The sequence below is a fragment of the Neofelis nebulosa genome, chromosome 11 (assembly GCF_028018385.1).
Source record: "Neofelis nebulosa isolate mNeoNeb1 chromosome 11, mNeoNeb1.pri, whole genome shotgun sequence".
Lineage (NCBI taxonomy): Eukaryota > Metazoa > Chordata > Mammalia > Carnivora > Felidae > Neofelis > Neofelis nebulosa.
In genome coordinates this window covers 68,856,432-68,874,975 of record NC_080792.1, presented here as the reverse complement: position 1 = coordinate 68,874,975, position 18,544 = coordinate 68,856,432, and the positions used below count along the sequence as shown (strand labels likewise).

At 49.4% G+C, this 18,544-nt stretch overlaps 1 protein-coding gene across 4 annotated transcripts in view; it reads right to left on the bottom strand.

Annotated features, from left to right (window-relative positions):
- Window positions 1–18,544, bottom strand: part of GRK3 (G protein-coupled receptor kinase 3) — a 130,259-nt gene that overhangs the window by 14,853 nt on the left and 96,862 nt on the right. For 3 of the 4 annotated variants that reach the window (XM_058693093.1, XM_058693091.1, XM_058693094.1), the window contains 5 exons: window positions 14,633–14,740; window positions 6,926–6,992; window positions 6,013–6,113; window positions 1,656–1,722; window positions 528–623 (listed from right to left, as the gene is read on the bottom strand). In XM_058693093.1, coding sequence (XP_058549076.1) covers window positions 528–623; window positions 1,656–1,722; window positions 6,013–6,113; window positions 6,926–6,992; window positions 14,633–14,740 — 439 coding nt within the window. The remainder of the gene's footprint in view (window positions 1–527; window positions 624–1,655; window positions 1,723–6,012; window positions 6,114–6,925; window positions 6,993–14,632; window positions 14,741–18,544) is intronic. The other variant, XM_058693092.1, reaches the window with a different exon arrangement.

Genomic DNA, 18,544 nt, shown 5'->3' with positions numbered 1-18,544 from the left:
CTCACCATCTGTAATTATGCCTTGTCTACTGAGAGGCATAATGATATGAACAAAAGTTTGAAAAATGCAGAGGATTATGTTAAAAAAAAAACCCACCACAGTGATTATTCCACTTTTGATTGACAAATGCAAAACGGCTCAGGCTGTTTGCTCTTTTCATCCTGACGCGGGGAGATCTGAATACTTAAAAGGATTAAGATGGCTGGCTCTCCAGCGCCAGGCAAAGTGTGTTTGCTATCACGCAGTTGTTTTCTCTGCTTCACGTACGTGCGAGATCTAGTTCAATTGCAAGTACCTCCAAATCTGTAAGAGACTGACCATCGTGCAGCTTATCGAACAAAACGATTAGCCAGGGGAGAGCTTTCATAGTTTCTAATTTAGCTCCTTGAAGGCTACATCCTTCAAATGTGTGGACGTTCACTGGTAACATCCCAGAGCCAGCCGATACGAAGACAGCCACCCGTCTGACTGCCGAGGAAAATCTCCCCACCCTTCAAAGCACCTGCAGGCGAACGTCACAAGTGTACCTTGATGCCTTTGGTGTCGTCTTCATCAAATGAGCCAATGTCAAAGGCGTCGGCAGCGTTGACTTCTCCCCGGGGAGGAATCAAGGGTGGAGGGTACTGGAAGATCCAAACAGGAAGGTTTCAGTTATCAGATCACCTCACGGCCTGTTCGACCCACGTTGTCGTTCTATAGCGAGAACGTGGTGCAGGATACCAACAGGCTGAATTCTGTGGACACTCCAGCCGAGCTTATTCCCGTCACAACACATATGTCACAGAGGAGCTTTGCGTGGAACAGCCCTAAGAGAAGACCCCAGGTTTTAGAGAAACTGAAGGGGGGGGGGGGGCGGGGGGAGATTCCTGTCCAAGGTCTTAAAGCATCGCTGAATACAATGAAGTCTCAAGACTGCACATGCCGCCAGCTGAACTTTGGGAAAACATGATCTCTCAGACAACGCGGCACCACATTCTGCTCGCTGGGGGCCAGGAGCAGGGCTCCACACCCACAGACGTCCGGATGCCAATGCCAGCCACGCCAGAGCTCACTCCTTCACTCACATCAGGCGGGCCTAACAGAGCGTCAGCCCTCCACGGTTGGACTGTTTGAGATCATGCAAAAGCGAATCGGAAGCTGATAAACATTAAAAAAAAAACAAACACCTTAATTTGGGGGTGGTTTCCCGAACCAATGGGAATATAAAAATATCTCCAAATTAAGGGGAGGGAGTTATGCTGACATCCAGTCACACTGATCCTTAAAAGTTGCGTGGTGCTGGGCTAGAAAGCAGGCGTAAATTTGCGACCAACTTTTCTCGTCGTCCCTCGATAGGTGCTATATGAAGACACAGTCACGGATCGAGACAGGAAGTCAAAAAGACGAGCGAAAGCTGAAAGCGTCTCAGTTATTTGGACATTTGAATTCATCAGATAACAACTGCAGTTCAGCATCTGTTAATTTATACTGCAGATGTTTTCACAACGTTGAAACTAGGGAAACCAGGGGAGAAGCGGGCCCCGAGGGAGTCGGCTGGATGGCAGCGAGAATGACCCGGCGGCCGTGGGAGGCTGGGGCGGGGCCCTGGGGGATGGACCCAGGAAGTGGGGAGCATGGGGGAGGCGGTGCCCAGCGTGGGGTCCCAGACAGAGTACCTTCTGTAAGTAGACATGCTGCCAGTCGATGCCTTTGAAAAAGCCGTGTTCCTTTACTTCCTGTGCCCTGTGGAAGAAACAGATCAGTGGTGAGCGTGCCTTTGCAAACCTAAGGAATATTTTGCAAAAAACTGTCTCCTAGTGCGAGAACACGGGGGAATGACTATTTCAGTTCTTTAAGTAAGCAAGGAAAATAGGCTTCTTTCAAAGCAACACAGGAAACACGGGATGTTTAGAAATACTGGATGCGGAGGCCAGGCAGCTTATCCCGTATGGTAATTGACTGAGGATGTGCATTTCAGTTTAAGAGAACCTAGGAGTTGTCACGGATGTACAAATACATGGGATTCTGTCATCATGAGAACCGATTTAAGTAAGAATTACATTAGAGATCTTCACACTGAGGAGGTTTACAGCAAATGTCTATGAGGCATCTTAGATCAAACGGCAGGCATATGAGGCACCAGATACTAATTTAGAAGCAAACTAGAAATCTAGGAACATAGTGCACGCCAAACCTCCTCATAAACTGAAGAAACAGGCTTGCCCAGAGATCACCGTTAAAGCTCAGTCTATGCAGAAGAAAAGGGGCCGTATCCCATGAGGAAAGCCTATGTGGGGGAAACATACACACGGCCCCTGTGCCCCACCGGGAGCTCTCGCCCCAGCTCTGCCCGGGGTCCCCCTCAGCCCTGTCCCTTGGCAGAGTCCCCAGGGCTGGCTCTCGGTCCCCTTCCTCTGCTCTCACTCCTTGAGTGACCTCACCCTGCTGGGGCCTTTAAGTGCCCTGAACCTGCAGACAGCTCTCCAATCTGTGTCCTCAGCTCTGACCTTGTCCTGCACACCGGGACGCCCACCCACCCGCTGCCTACTTGGCTACTTGGCATGACCGCTCGATGGGGCGAAAGGTCGGTAGAACCGACTTCCTCTCACAACTTGTTGTCTCAGGCCAATAAGCCGGATCACCCTCGACGCCCCACCTCCCCCCTACTCCACGGCCCAGCCCTCGCCAAGTCATGGGCGAGGTACTTCTTACTGCCCCCGATCCTCAAGACAATCGATTCCCAGTGGGGGCGGTGGGGTCTTTGATCATGGAGGGGATGCTAAATGTCCCGAACTGCCACCATCCGGCCCCCGCCCCGCTCCCTGAATGGCTCTAACTGCCCCCTGCCCCAGCCGGCACTCGGGCCATACAGCCTGCAACCCCAACTCTACCCTGCAGCCCCCAAATCACCTTTTCATTCAAACAATCTCCCCACGCCCCTGCCCGAGACCCTCCAGAGGCTTTCTTGTTGTACTCACAGCAAAAGTCCGGGGACGCGGTATGCAGGACCTGCCTGAGCCCCCCGCCTCTCTGACTGGCTCTTGACCTCCCTCTCCTGGCTCCCCAGCCTCCTTGCTTTTGTGCATCGGGGAAGCTTGATTCCATGGGACTGTCAGTGGCGGACATAATGAATGATAACGGAGCTCCATGACCAGCCTTATTGTGCACAATAAGGCAATTTGTCCAAGGTTCTGGTGGGGATCCTTCCTCCCCGCCCTCCTCCCAAGGCTGAGGTCTCAGCGACAGCACTGCCTTATTGATCTCACTCATGCTCTTCTCGCTGTCTGGGATCATCCTATTTATTCAATCGTTTCCACAATGTCCTTCACCCCCACTCAATATAAACCCCAGGAAGGCTGGGCTGTGTCTACCTTGTGCACGGCCTGAGCCCTAGCGCTTAGGACAGTGGCTGGCACTCAGGGGAGTGTTCAGGAAGTGTTCCCTGAATGAATGACATCCAAGTTAAAGGGTGTCCCTTTGCATTTTGCTTTGTTCCTTCCCAATAATCGCTAAAATGATGGAAGAGGAACACGGAGACATACATGCACCACAAAGCGCATCGGGGAACCGTCAGCAGACAGGACTGGCGTGGACGTAGGAGCCGGGACTATTGGCAAGAAATGGCAAAGCTATCTCCTGGGAGGCAGAGGTACTGAGCTCCAGGCTCAACACAGTGTGTATGGAGGGGGTTGTGGAGGGGGTGGGGAAGGGGGGATGGTGAGCCACAGGCTGGAGACACAGGCTGAGCTCTGTATATGGAACACTTAGCACACGTGTGCATGCACACACACACACACACACACACACACACACACACACCATACTTTCTTTCTCCGTATCTAATCCCAAAACACCTACAGCTAGGTGTTTATTCTATTACAGTGGGGGAAACCTCTGAAAGGTTCTATTTGAAAGAAATTAAGCCTGCTAAAGATTTTAAAGAGCAATCAGAAGAGAGATTAGAAATTTAAGCCATCAGAAAATAGAACAGAATCAAAGCAAAGATACAGGTAATACACAGGGTCAGCGGCATTGATGACCCTTCTAGAAGCTCCCACAGCCACCTAGAAGGAATTCTGTGAGCTAACCAAGGAAATGGAAGAGCGCGAATGTCAAATAAAATAACAGTATTCCCCAAGCAGAAGAACATTCCCCAAGCCTGCACGGTCCACGGGAGTCTCGGTGCTGGAAGTGATGAGTGATAATGGAGTTCCATGACCAGCTTTATTGTACATAATAAAGCAGTATCTCCAAAGATCTGGGGGGAATTATTATCGATCTAGAATTCTACAGCCGGCCAAAATAGCAGTCAAGTTGGAGGACAGCAGGAAGGCATTCTGGATGTGTAGGAACACGGAGAGTTTACCTCTCGCACCCCCTCTCTGAAGGAGTTCCTTGAGAACACTCTCTAGCTAATCGGGGGGAGGGTTGGGATGGGGGCCCCCCAGAAGGCATGGGATCAAGTAAATAGCAGATTCAAACCAGGAGGGCAACAAGAGAAAAGGTCAGAAGAAAGGGTGCTGAGTAGCAGAAACTGAGCAGTCGGCTGTCACCGAAGCTAGTGGGTTTGAGCCCTTCCCGAAAAAAATTCAGTCGGAAGTGAAAGCCCACACATACACGTGGAGATCTCATACAGAGTGCAAACGAAAGCCAGGCTAGGCTTGGGCAAACTGGATCAGCCTGACTGGGTGAAAATAAAAGTGAACGGAGACAGAAAGCAGTCAGTGGGACAGAAGAGGACAGTACAAGACAGGGATGCCAAGAACCTCATTTTCTAAAGTAGGGACTCAAGACCCTGTTTGTAGTTGGTGGGACAAGGCACAAGTGGGTAAGCATAGCATTTAAAACCACACGGGTTAAACAAACATAGAGTTTCAATTCTCTATACTATCTACATAGAGATAGTACTGAAAGAGCTAAATCTTCATCTGTATCAGCAGGCATGGATAATCTCTCAAATTAATAAAGACGGAAGTGTGCAGGGGCACCTGGGTGGCTCAGCTGGTCAAGCTGATCTGACCCTAGATCTCGGCTCAGGTCACGATCTTCTGGTTATCGGGCTCTGCGCTGACAGTGTGGAGGCTGCTCGGGATGCTCTCTCTCTCCCTCTCTCTGTCCCTTCCCCACTCATGTGCGCACTCTCTCAGAATAAATAAACTTGAAAAAAAAGTACGCACATGAGCACGTTACGCAGCTATCTACACGATATACGTGTAATCTACAGTATAAAATGTATACACACATACAAGCTACTCTAAAATACACGTATGCATACATATGGGACATACACTCATACCACGCATGGTTAAAAGTTGTTTCTTTTTTGTTCCAAACTTTTTTTAAGTTGAAGTACAGCCGGTGTTACATTAGGTGCACACGGAATGATACAAGTCTACTCGCTATGCTGCAGCTACCACCTGTCACCAGACTGTCACTATTACCGTCCCATCGACTGTATTCTGTGCTGTGCCGTCCACCCCCGTGACTTACTCATGTACCTCTCACTACCCTGTTGCTCATTCTAGAAGCTGCTTCCTATGAAATGGGAAGAAGAGCCAGCCCGGGGGTGAGGAGAGACTAGATTGTTGGAAGTCGGCATTTCCTTCTCTGTCAGCTTTCCAGGTATTACTGTCCTTTTCACCCAGTGGAGGGACAGCAGCTGGAAATCGAGTTCAAGACAGCAGCCGGCCAGCTACGCGTGAGCGAAAATGGGCGGCGGCCAGATCGGGGTCCTGAGCTGCCGTGGTTGCAAACGTAATTAGGAAAACGTCACCAGATGAACCGCGAGACATCAGGATTCATTTCCACCACCTACGTGATCGATTTTTAAAGTTCAAAAGTTAGTGACTCCTTCAATTCGTTAATAATAAAACACTAAGGACAGCATGTGTATTTCTCCTGTGGTTTTTTCCCCCCGCTTAGATTGAAATGGGACACTTTTAGGGGCTAGGAATGATCTGCGACATACTGAAAATCGCCGTTAGGTATTCTGTGTGATGATGCTGACACTGAAAAGTGAAAAAAAGGGCCTACCCGCCTCCACGGCAGCCAAGCCGCTTACTAGCATCTCTCTGGAGCAGGCCTTCTAGGAGGGCCCGAAGTTCAGGGGAGAAGGCCTCCGGGAGCTCGACGTTCTGGGGGAGAGAAAAGAACACGATTTCGAAGACGCTCCCTGGAACCAGGCCCCCGACACCCAACCAGACCTAAAGGCCATTTCTTGGATGAAGAGTGTTAAAAGCTGAAGAGTCATCACGAGTTAATATTTACTCCAAAGAAATGGGAAACTTACTAATCACTTTCTTTGTTTTCCCCCCCAAGTAATCTCTATGCCCAACATGGGGTTTGAACTCACGACTCCAAGATCACGAGTCGCAGGCTCCACCGACTGGGCCAGCCAGGCGCCCCCCGATTACTAATCATTTTCAATGACAATCAACCTGCCAGGGGACCAGGTCAGGAGACAAGAAGGTCTCCTCGCTCTTCTACATTCAGCAATTTTTCCTCTTCTTTGATCTCTTCACTTTACTTCTTGATTTCCTGTATCTTTCTCTTACTGATGGGGGGCAAACCTTGATTTCTGCCTTGGCATCTATTCCCACTAAATCTCCAATCAGGAATTCCTCTATGAATTGTGTCTCTGCTCATTTGTTTTAAGAAGGCAAGTTTTTACACCAGTTACAACGAACTGAAACATAAACACTGTCATGCGACTAAGGATGGAGTCTTTAGGGGCACTTGGGTGGCTCAGTCAGTTAGGCGTCTGACTCTGGATTTCATGATCTCATGGTTTTTGACTTTCAGCCCCTCATCATGCTCCACAATGCCAGTGTGGAGCCTGCTTGGGATTCTCTCTCCCCCTGCCCACCCCTCCCCTGCTCACACGCGTACTCTCTCTCAAAATAAATAGACACTAAAAAAAAAAAAATGGAGTTTTCAGTCTCCTTACCACAGTGAGAGTCATCCGGTCTATCTCGTGTTTATCTTTGGTTTTGTGTTGTCTAAAAGGGCTGTGCCTGTGGAAATGAACAACACTCTGTGATGATGTGGTATCGGGATTCTCAGCACACACGCGTCCCCGGCTCACACCTGCAGAGAGGACTGTGTTCTGTCACTGTTCATCCGAAACGACAGAAACACCAAAGCCATACACATTTACCATTTCCAGAGAAACACTGGTGTTGGGGTGTGTTAGGTTCTGAAAGGGGGGCTGACCAGCAAACATATTTCCCGAGATATTTTAAAATATCGTTAGAGGGGCGCCTGGGTGGCTCAGTTGGTTAAATGACTTCAGCTCAGGTCATGATCTCACGGTTCGTGACTTCAAGCCCCGCGTCGAGCTCTGTGCTGACAGCTCGGAGCCTGGAGCCTGCTTTGGATCCTGTGTCTCCTTCTCTCTCTGCCCCTCCCCTGCTCACACACTCTGTCTCTTTCTCTCAAAAATGAATAAACTTAAAAAAAACAAAAAAAACCAAAAAAAACCCACAGAGAACTGTAGTGGAAACAAAACACACCAAGGGGAACAGCCCCGTAACTTTAAGCAATACCTTCCTTTGATGGTAACAGACAGAAACTAACCCAGTGCCCCCAGGCCATCCATGGCTCTGAGAGCTGCTCACTCATGTTTTACTTTGGGAGAGCCCCAAATCTAGCGGTCGACAGACCTGGATTCAAGGTCGTGACTGGGTGTTTACTGGCTGTGAGCCAGTCATGGAAACCATTCAGCAACGATTTCTTCATCTGTAAATGGGCCTAAGGTCGCATCTCGGAAACAGCGAAGGGGACAACAAAACAATGGAGATGCCAGTAGTAAGCGGCAGTATGCAGGAGGGGGCTGATCCAGCAGTCGTTCGTGAACTTCACGAAGATGAATCTTACTTTATCCAACAAATGCCTGCTGGATAAACTGTGTAAAAACAAATCATTCTTCCTCTTTACCCTGTTGTGAAAACCCCAGAGAAGCTGGCTTTTAAAGGAAATCTTATCAAAAGAGTTTGCAGTAAACATGCAAATTACAAAATCCTGGCCTTCTTTATTTATTGGAAAATTAAAGAAGATACACACACACACACACACACACACACACGAGTTTTCTTATATAGCAAGACAGGCCCATAAAATTACAAATCCTACAGATTTATTTCTAAGGCATATATAACATAATCAGAGGCAAGATACTCTATAAAATATTTGGAAGTGTCTTCAGTGGACTAAAATACTGAGCACATAAATGAATGTGATTTAGGAAGGGAATTAAACCTTGTGTTTGTCCACTCACTACGTATTACTACCGCTCTGACCATCCTGCTGAATTAGAGAAGTCTGCACTGAATCATGTCTTGGAAAAGATTATTACATTTCAGAGCCTTTATTATTTTAAGGATTTTAATGTTCATTTCGTACAAGAGAGGGCACTCTAATGCTTTGTTTTCCTCCTTATCATGCAACAGAATAGAAAGTAATTTCCATCTCTTGAAAGTAATAAAATATAAAACAAGGTGAATTAGGGTTAAGCAAACATACGCTAATCTTTAAACTAGATTTTGGCTGGAAATGTCCTTTTCAACCTCTTCGTGTCCAAAAATAAAAATGTAAAATTACTGCATTGAAAAAGCAAATAATGGGGGCACCTGAGTGGCTCAGCCGGTTAAGTGTCTGACTTTGGCTCAGGTCATGATCTCACAGTTTGTGGGTTCAAGCCCCGTGTCGGGCTCTGTGCTGACGGCTCGGAGCCTGGAGCCTACTTCAGATTCTGTGTCTCCCTTTCTCTCTGCCCTTCCCCTGCTCGTGCCCATGCTTGCTCTCTCTCTCTCTCTCTCTCTCTCTCAAAAGTAAACATTAAAAAAAAGCAAATAGGATATAACAACAAATGGCATTTGTCAAATGGTATCTGTTATTTATAAGATAGTAACATCTAAAAAAAACCATTACTTGTATCACTCTCCTCTGCAAAAGACACAGAGATATTAACACGTTCATGGTTCAAGAGAAAAAGAATAAACGCTTATTAAATCTTACTAAAACGTTAGCCTCTCTGCTGGACATGGCTGTTTCCACCCCACAAAGCCCCTGAACCCATGAAAAGGGACTGTGTGTGGATCTCCTGGCACCGTGGCAGCTCCTGCCGGTCTGGCTCCTGTGTGCGGTGCCGGGGGACCCCACTCCCGCTCCCGACCCCCATGCACTTGCCTGCGTCTGCCGCCGGAAGGAAAGGGCTGTGCCCTGACCCTTGCAGAGAAGGCCTGCTGTGTTCTGACAGAAATGCTCTGTGCTAAATTTAAAACGTCTTTCATGAGACCAGAGGGAGGCTGGCAGGGGGGAGCGGAGTTAAAGTCAGTGGGGCCAAACCCATTTCCAGCGCATGAACCCTGTCCCGGTCCCGTGTTAGAAACATAGCTAGTCCGTGCCCGACTGCATACAAAATGGTCGGAAATGCTTTTCAGCGATTCGGTCTGGGCTTGCGGCGCTGAGAAAGTTTGGTCTTTCAAGTTCAAAATCGTGCTGCACATCTGTTTCCAATGTAGTCTTGATTATTCTTTGTGCACAAAGCCAAAGACGCTGTGTCTATTTTGGAAAACGTTAAAGAGACCCTACGATGGTAACGATCTCCGCTCTGAGGGAGGCACGTGGTACCCACAGATCCTGTGTGCCTTGCAGCTGCTCCGCTCCCTGATGCAGCCGCTTTAAATAGGAGAGGGTATCCGGCCCGCCGGCAGCTAGCAGGGCGGCCGATTCTCCCTGCAGGGCGTGCAACACGCTGGCTGCAGCCGGGAAGTGCGGCGGGAATGAAATTCACATGTGTGGTGGTCAGATGTGGCTTGTGAATTACAGACCGAGTGGGCGCGCTGCAAATTTCCCCCAAAAGGGTTGGGAAATCGCTCAAGATGTCGGAAATGCTGGGAAAACACACACACACACACACACACACACACACACACACACACATCACACTCAGTGAAAACAATGAGCTCAAAAGCAGTACATTTCTAAGTACGAGTGATTCAAAACTCTTAAGCCAAAAATTAATTTTAGAATACGAAAAAGATCATACGTTACGTCAAATAGGAGTTTTGAACCTAAGCCAGTAGCTGCCAAAATATTTATAAACATTCCCTGTTTCTTCCATACAGGAACAATCTCAGTAACCTCGGGCAGAGCTCAGCTGTCCCCAGAGCACCGTCTAGGCTCTTTCCCTGCATCTGACAGCTTCGGGGACAGACCATCAGTGGTGACAAGTTTAGGATCAAAGCCACTGTCACATCAATTCTTTTCCTTAACAGACATCTGAAATCTAGTTGGAGGATCATGACAGCTATCCCACACATTTGCAACAAGGACACATGTTCAATACCAGACAAAGTCATCTGAGGGGGAAACAGTGACACCTCCCGGACACATGGCTTCTGAACGGCTCGGTCCATCATTGTCAGTCCAGGGGTGCAGAACGCGAGCTCAAGCTGGGACAGCTTGCTCCTTTCCCTCAGGCCCTGTGGTGTTCTTCTAGGGTGTCGAGTCAAAGTGGGGGCTGCAGACCAGTGTTTCAGCAGAGGCAGTGGGGACACACGGGTCCATGTAAGGAAGCATTCAACCACAGAATATTGGTGACCACCTGTTCAACCTCACTGCACGGGCATGGGAAGGAAGAGACAGGCTAAGAGCAGACTTGCTCATCCTCAGCGCCATTGACCTTCTGGGCTGGGCAACGCTTTGCTGGGGCAGCGAGGCCCGTCCTGACTACTGGGAGATGTTTAGCAGCATCCCTGGCCCCCACCTGCCAGATGTCAGAAGTAGAAGCTGTGACAACCAAAAACGTCTCCGGGCATTGCCAAGCGCCCCTGGGGTGGTGGCCGAGCGCTGGGCAGCGGCTGGCAAGGCATCGGGTCCATTCTGCAAGGACCTGAACCGTGGCTGTCCTGTGAGCACACCAGGAAGCAGGGGGGCAGGGCCTGTGGGCCGGTGCTCTCCCCATCGTCCCCCTGCCCTGCTGCCTTGCTTCCTCAGCCCCTTGTGTCGGAAAAAAACCCAGCTAGCTGCTCAGGGCTCCCTTCTAGGCAGCCAGTGAAAACTGAATAGGTCACTTCCAGACATACTTTCCGTGTCTTCCCCACACACGACCTTGTGAAGTGGAACAGGTGACACTGTCCCCTCATCTGCAGCTGAAGGGGATGAAGCCTCCTGGGCACAGCCCCTTCCCCTACTGACCCCAGTAGGGTGTTTTGCTCCTGAAGGTCCCTCAATAAACATCAGTTTAATAGGAACCACTGACATTTTACAACCACGGATTCTGGTAATGACGTCACTCTAGCCCCAGCTACCTCGAATCCGACCCCTTAGCTTCTGTATCTGAGCACCCATCCGGAAAAACAGCAACTGCCACCCCCACCCCTCAGCGTAGCAAGATAGGTCCACCACTTGCCCCCTTCCTGGTCCCGGGGCTGCAGGGCTAGCTTGAGTGCTCCTGGCTTTTCGCCTGGGTCCCTGCACCTGTCCCAATCTCCCTCTGTCCAGTCACCTTCTTCTGACAGACACCCCAGCTGTATCCCTCCTTTGCATAAAAGCCTCCAGGCTCCGGGGCCTCGAGAGCAAAGCCCCAACTCCCTGGCACAGTGTTCTAGCCTCTCCGATCTCCGCCCAATCTCCTCAACCTTCTCCCCGAGCACACTCTCCATCCTCTTGTCAGTGACCCGCCCCGCCCAGATCACAGCTGGCGAAAGGCAAACTGCCCAGCGTTGTCTGCTCCCCGAAGAAAACGTGTCTACTCTGCCCCAGTCTTGGAATCGCCATCCTCTTTCAAGCTCGCTTCACAGAGCATCTCCTGCGTGGAGTTGGCCCTGATCTCCCAAGTTAGCCCTGGGACCCATTTTTGTGCCCCCGGACACTGTGGCTGGCCTTGCTCCTGGGTGTAGACATCTCTACTCTCCCGCCAGCTCCTTAAGGACCCGATGTGGCTTCCTCCTTCCCTCCCCTCCTCTCCCCAGAGCACCAAGCACAGCCTCTTGCATATTGCAGGTACTCAATAAATGTTTACCAAATTTACTCGAAATCACATCAATCAAACAACGTCTCCCTGCCCTTCGGTTTCAGTGCTCTGTCCTTCCCATTAATGGCATGCAAACAAGGAATGCAAAGGATGGCGTAGGATCATAAACCCCAGGGCACCTGGGTGGCTCAGTCGGTTGAGCATCCAATTTCGGCTCAGGCCACGTTCTCATGGTTTGTGGGTTCAAACCCTGCATTGGGCTTTGTGCTGGAGGTGTGGAGCCTGCTTTGGATTCTCTGTCTCCCACTCTCTCTGTGCCCCTCCCCTGCTCACACACTCTCTCTCAAAGATAAACAAATAAACATTAAAAAAAATGATAAATCTTACTGGGGAAGACTCATCTGGTCCTATCTATTATACACTGGAAGGAATCTTTCCATGCCAGACTCAAGGGATGGTCCCCCAGCAGTGACGGGGACCTCACTACCTGTGAGGTACAACACTCCTTCAAATGCTCCAGTGGGCATTCTTGTGTCCAAGTGAAATCTTTCCCCTCCTTAAATGCCTGCTCCTGGGAGCAGTGCAGCATGCATATAGCCCCTCCCTGACGATGGACCCTCCACCAGCCAGAAGCCATTAGGGCCCCCCTAAGCCTTGTACTCAGCTCTTCCTACCTTTCCATAGGAGCCATGGTTTCAAGGTCTGTCACCGTTGTCCCCTCGTCTCATCCATCCCCTCCTTGGGGAACCCCTCTGGATGTCTTCCCGCCAGCCAGGACTCCTCTGGGCAGGAAGCCACACTTCCCCACCAGGCCCGATCACGGACTTCATGAAGAATGAAACCTCCCAATTCGGTACTCCCAATCTGAATTGGGGCTAAATACAGCTGGATTCACTTTTTTTTTTTAATTTTTTAATGCTTTTTTTTTTTTTTTTTTTTTTTGAGAGAGAGAGAGACAGAGCATGAACAGAGGAGGGTCAGAGAGAGGGAGACACAGAATCTGAAACAGGCTCCAGGCTCCGAGCTGTCAGCACAGAGCCCGACGCGGGGCTCGAACTCACGGACCGCAAGATCATGACCTGAGCCGAAGTTGGACGCTTAACCGACCGAGCCACCCAGGCACCCCCGGATTCACCTTATTAGCCCCAAATCACACTGCTGGCATATTGTTAGTAATTAAATATTCTGGTCTTTTTAAAAGCGGTGTCACACCAGATCATCCCCAATCTACACACATGGACATTATTATAAACAGACTAAAGAAGTGAACAAAGCCCTGAATGCCTGGCTTTGCAGGTTTCATTTCCCCTGTGACATGTTACTGTTGATTTTTGAATCTGGACTTGGCGTATGCAATGGTTTCGCCGATGCACAGAATTTTATCATCTCACAATTTTGTGAGTGTGGATTCTGCACCTCCAACCCCATCTCCAGAGGATGTCCAGAGACCCGGGCGCGTCTCCACACACTCACCACGCGTGCGGAGGCTTTCCCACTCCCCACATCTCGCGTGGGAAGTGGTCTTCTCTGGTCTGTCCTGCAGAAACTCTCTAATTAGGTCAGCGAGTCCGATGACGTGAATTAGGCCCATCCAGGCTCCACAAATACAGTAATTCAATTAAGGCCCAACAGGGCTTGACTCTCAGAGAAATAACACAATTTAAGTTCCCCAGTGAAAACCAGGAGCAGAGAACAACTCGATTACCAGGGTCCTGGGGAAGCGGCCAGGGCACTTGGAACCTAATCTGGGGGGAAACATGGAATCCGGCCGCCCTGAGGCATGTGCTAAACACCATGAGAAGATGTGGCTGTGCTCCACGAGGCTTCCCGGTGGAAATGTGAAAAGCCCGGCAAACGACCAGACCCGTTTCACAGCAGAACCATGAGAGGGGGAATCTTGACCAGGAAATTTTAACATGAAGTGCTTTCTGTATCTTTGTGAATGAGGAATAACCAAAACCATATTTGCAAAACTTCAAGAGTCCCACTCCAGTTGGCTGCAAATTCTTAAACATTAATGGAAGTGTTAACATAATCGTTGTGTTCAAAGGGAGAACATATTTTGACAGTGCTTTCATTTCATAATCCTTCCGCTCTATTTCACCATCTTTGGTGGCTGAGAACTAACACCGATTAATTAAAAACACAGAATTACGCAGTTTCATTTTTGTGTTCGAGAAAAAAAAAAGGCACAAATTAACTTCAGCATGCTTACGAATAAATGCATGCTTTTAAAATCAGTTTGCTTTGGATCTTGGGTCCTTTCTTGTGACCCTCAAAATGCATGACGTGGGTGAGACAATCATGAGTAACTGATTCCTAGCAGAAGAAAAAGTATCCTACCTTCTTCAGTGATTCACATTTTAAAATAATACTTGTGCTCCCAAATCAGGGTCCTCGATGGGGCTATTTCAAAGCAGTCTTTTTTTTTTTTTTTTTTTTTTTTTTTAGGTTTGAATGTGTTGGCATGGAACAAAAATATGAACCCGTAAGCTTCTGCCTAAAAGTTTCCGGGCACAAAGCTCTCCCTTCTACGAGGCAGGAAGAGCCAGGGTCACCATCCAGGTTACCACGTGTGACCGAAGAGGATGTGAGGCCCAGTGATGTCTAACCAGTCTGGATTCTGATCCCGGGACACACCATGGCAGCAGTTTGAAAAGGATGCGGTTCACTCACCCTCTGAGAAGTTTGAAGAGCATGCAGCCCAGGGAGAACCAGTCAGCACTGCTGTCATACGCCGTCCCCTTCTGCAGCACCTCGGGAGCCATGTACCCATGGGTGCCACTAGGGAGAAGAAAGTGTACACGCAGTTAGGGGGGCATGCCCACCTTAGGAAATGTCAACAGCTCGACAAGGGGTTCAGACGCCATTTGTTAAATGGCAGCGGCCGTAAAGGAGGCGGAGGGGACGATGGGGATCCCGCCCAACGTGAGCCATGCAGCACCCAATGGGAAATCGACCGTTTCCGTCTTCGTTAGTGTAGGAGTGAATATAAACAAATGACAGTATGAGGTAAACGTGAGAGAATGCAAGGTCCGGTCTGGGAGGAGAAATCTGAACCATGTTGGTCTTCCTGCACTACCGCGATGGAGGGCTAGGGGGTCTCCTGCCCGGTCCAGAGCTCCAGTGAGGATGCGCAAGGGGCAGAGGTGAAGTGGGGGAGGGGACGATAAGCGGGCACCTACAGGTGGTGCCACGGACCAGAAGGGATGGACATCCCTCCTGTGTGGTGCCACCCTCTGTGCTGAGGACCTGGGCGGACACATGGTAAGTGTGGGGGCTACTTACTCACAGAGTCAGCGACAGACCCTGAGGGAGTGGGGAAGAAGAGGGGAACAAGCCGGCAGGTACAAAAGACAGAGAAATCCAGAGCGCCCAGGTGGCTCAGTAGGTTAAGAATCCGACTCTTTTTTTTTTTTTTTAACATTTATTCGTTTTTTGAGAGAGAGAGAGAGAGAGAGAGAGAGAGAATGTGAGCAGGGGAGGGACAGAGAAAGGGAGACACAGAATCTGGAGCAGGCTCCAGGCTCCAAGCTGTCAGCACAGAGCCCGATGCGGGGCTCAAATGCACGAACCGGGAGATCATGACCTGAGCCGAAGTTGGACGCTTACCTGACTAAACCACTCAGGCGCCCCTAAGTGGTTGACTCTTGATCTCAGCTCAGATCAAAATCTCACAGTTTGTGAGATCAAGCCCTGCGCTGGGCTCTGCACTGACAGCGTAGAGCCTGCTTGGGATCTCTCTCCCTCTCTCTGTCCCACCCCCTGCCCTCCACTCTCTCTCTCTTAAAATAAACTTAAAAAAATTTTTTTTAAAAAGCAAAAAAGATAGAGAAACCCTGTGTCAGGTTTTAAGGGCTACCAACAGGTCAGAGGACCCAGCTAAGCAAATGTGAGGATGCTTTTCAGAAGCTGAAAGATTTGGGAGGACAACTGTTTTAACTGCAATATGCACTCTTCTGCAACTTCAAATCCCCTCCCATTGGTCGATTCTGGGCTCCTCCTTAAGGATCCGAGTGTGCACTGTTCCATCTAGAAGAGCAAGAGGGGGCTCATGGGGGCTTGCACAGATGCAGCCCGAAAGGGCGCCTGCAAAAGCCACACCCTCCAACCTGTCCACCCCTCACTGATCTTCTTCCCAGACAAGATGGGTGATAAGATAACACTTCACTGCGCAAGGTTGCCGTGCGGATTACATATACGTGATGGGTTAAGAACAGTCCTGGCACAGAAGAACTCAATCCACGTCAGGGCCTTTAATCTCTATGCTCACTGAGAATCTGCTCAGAAAGTGCTCCTGGATCACTCATGATCATTACTGACCCAGGATCAGCACTGTGCCCAGAGCTCTTTGTCTAACAAGTTCTATTTGGAAGGCTGCTCTCAGACAGTGAACAGGGGCGCTGGTCCTTCACAGGCGGGTCCAGCACCAGCAGTAGCCCCACCATCCGGAATCCAAAGTCTGATAGCATAAGGTCACCTAGCCACGCTGTGAGGGTACTGGAGATTTCTATGAGGGGGTCTCCAAACCAGTCTCTGGGAAGGGTTAATTTCAGTGTTGCCCGGACAGACCTTTGTCATGAATTGTGAGCCTATGATTCTTGGGATCAGAACCCAATTCTGGAAAGGGAAAGTACAGCGAGGGTAAACACAATAGGTTAATGCAGATCAGCTCTCTAAGATGATGACCCTGGCCACAATCGGAGCCAAATACGGGTCCACCTGCCCCCATGGCTTTCTGACTCTGCCCGCATGGCAGCTACTGATGCTTCCTGACAACATTGTCCCCTGACGATCCGAACTACTACAAATACTGAAAGAACACGTGAAGGTTTTGAGAACACTGTGACATGAGATGCAACTTTGTGTTCTTACAGCGAATAAGCTGGAACTCAAATCGGGCACTGGTAATCTGTTCAATTACAGAAGTTTTTGACTTTTCGGGGCCACTGCACAGTTAACTTTCCATTTACAATAATTCTTGATCCCGTCATTAAATGGACTAAACCTAAGCCCAAACTGGGGACCTCAACCACAACACTTCTTGTAGGTGGACCAGCTAGATGGAGTCCAAGGATCACATCTACAGTTTTGAAAAGACTCGAGAAACCAAGTCCAGGGTGAAATTCTGGCCCTAAATTACTCATCGAGCCTCCGGGAGGTCGCCCAAGTATAAGCTCTGGAGACCGAACTGGACTGTAATTCTAGCCCCACAATGTGCCAGGGCTGTGACCTCGATTTCTCTGGACTTCAGGGACCGTACCATAAAGTAGATAATTCTACCTATAACGTCTGGTGTTTCTTTTTTTTTTTTTTTTTAAATTTTTTTTTTTTAACGTTTATTTATTTTTGAGACAGAGAGAGACAGAGCATGAACGGGGGAGGGTCAGAGAGAGAGGGAGACACAGAATCTGAAACAGGCTCCAGGCTCTGAGCAGTCAGCCCAGAGCCCGACGCGGGGCTCGAACTCACAGACCGTGAGATCGTGACCTGAGCCGAAGTCGGACGCTTAACCGACTGAGCCACCCAGGCGCCCCTAACGTCTGGTGTTTCTATGAAGATCGTAGCGTATTCACAGCAGCTGAGCACACCTGGGACAGCGGATGTTCAACCGATGACATGGTGAGCGCTGTGGCTCCTGGCACGCCACCACCCACTCAAGGGCCACCTCCCGCACAGCCGGCTCCAAGGGGTCCCCACAGCATTGCCTGCACCTAGCACCTGGCCAATGTCACATAAAAACTTGCCGTATTAGTCAGTTGACTTGACCCTCACAACAATCAGACGAAATAAACTTCGTTGTTATGTCCTTTTTAGAGAGGGGAGAAGGGAAGCACGGCTTGGAAGAGGATTCGAACCCAGATCTGCTGACTCAGAAGCCTGTTCCTATCCCAGTCATGCCCCCTCTACTTAAAAAAAAAAAAAAAAAGCATCTGGTTGCGCCTTTATCTTTTTTTTATATAGTGGCCTCACTATGATCATGTAAGCGTAGAAACCAACCTTCCCACGCCTACCCCTTTTTGTAGCTGCTGCTGGAATCTTGAGAGCAGCCCGCCTCCTGGGGCCGACAGGTGAATTACAGTAAGAAGCGGGTGCAGCTCTGTAAGGAAATAAATAACGCCATCCCATCGCTGCAAGTTAATTCCTTTGCAAGATTAACTTTTCTGAGCTCTCGGATTCGTATTCGGCCACACTAAATTGAAGAAATTAGCATACCAAATGGCTGCAGCATTAAAAATTCAAACAACCCTCTTAAAAATGTCTGATGAACTTGCCGAGAGAAGCTTATACGACCACAGGTTCTGGCCTCATAATTGTAAAGTGCCGGCAAAATGCTAACGCTGTTATCACAGCACCCCGGATTCTGAGGGAAGGGGGAAACGTGTTTTCAGAATGGGTGCTATCCTCCGTTCACATCTGATCGGGGCCTCACAAGGCGCTTCTGATTTACCGCAGGCCCTCCTCCAGCACTGCCATGCAGGGCCACCTCTAGACCCACAAAAAGAAGGGTCTGGGCTTTAGTTTCTGAATGGATGCGTGACAGGAGACCCCGGGGAGTTTCATCAGGCCCATTCACCACGGAGATGA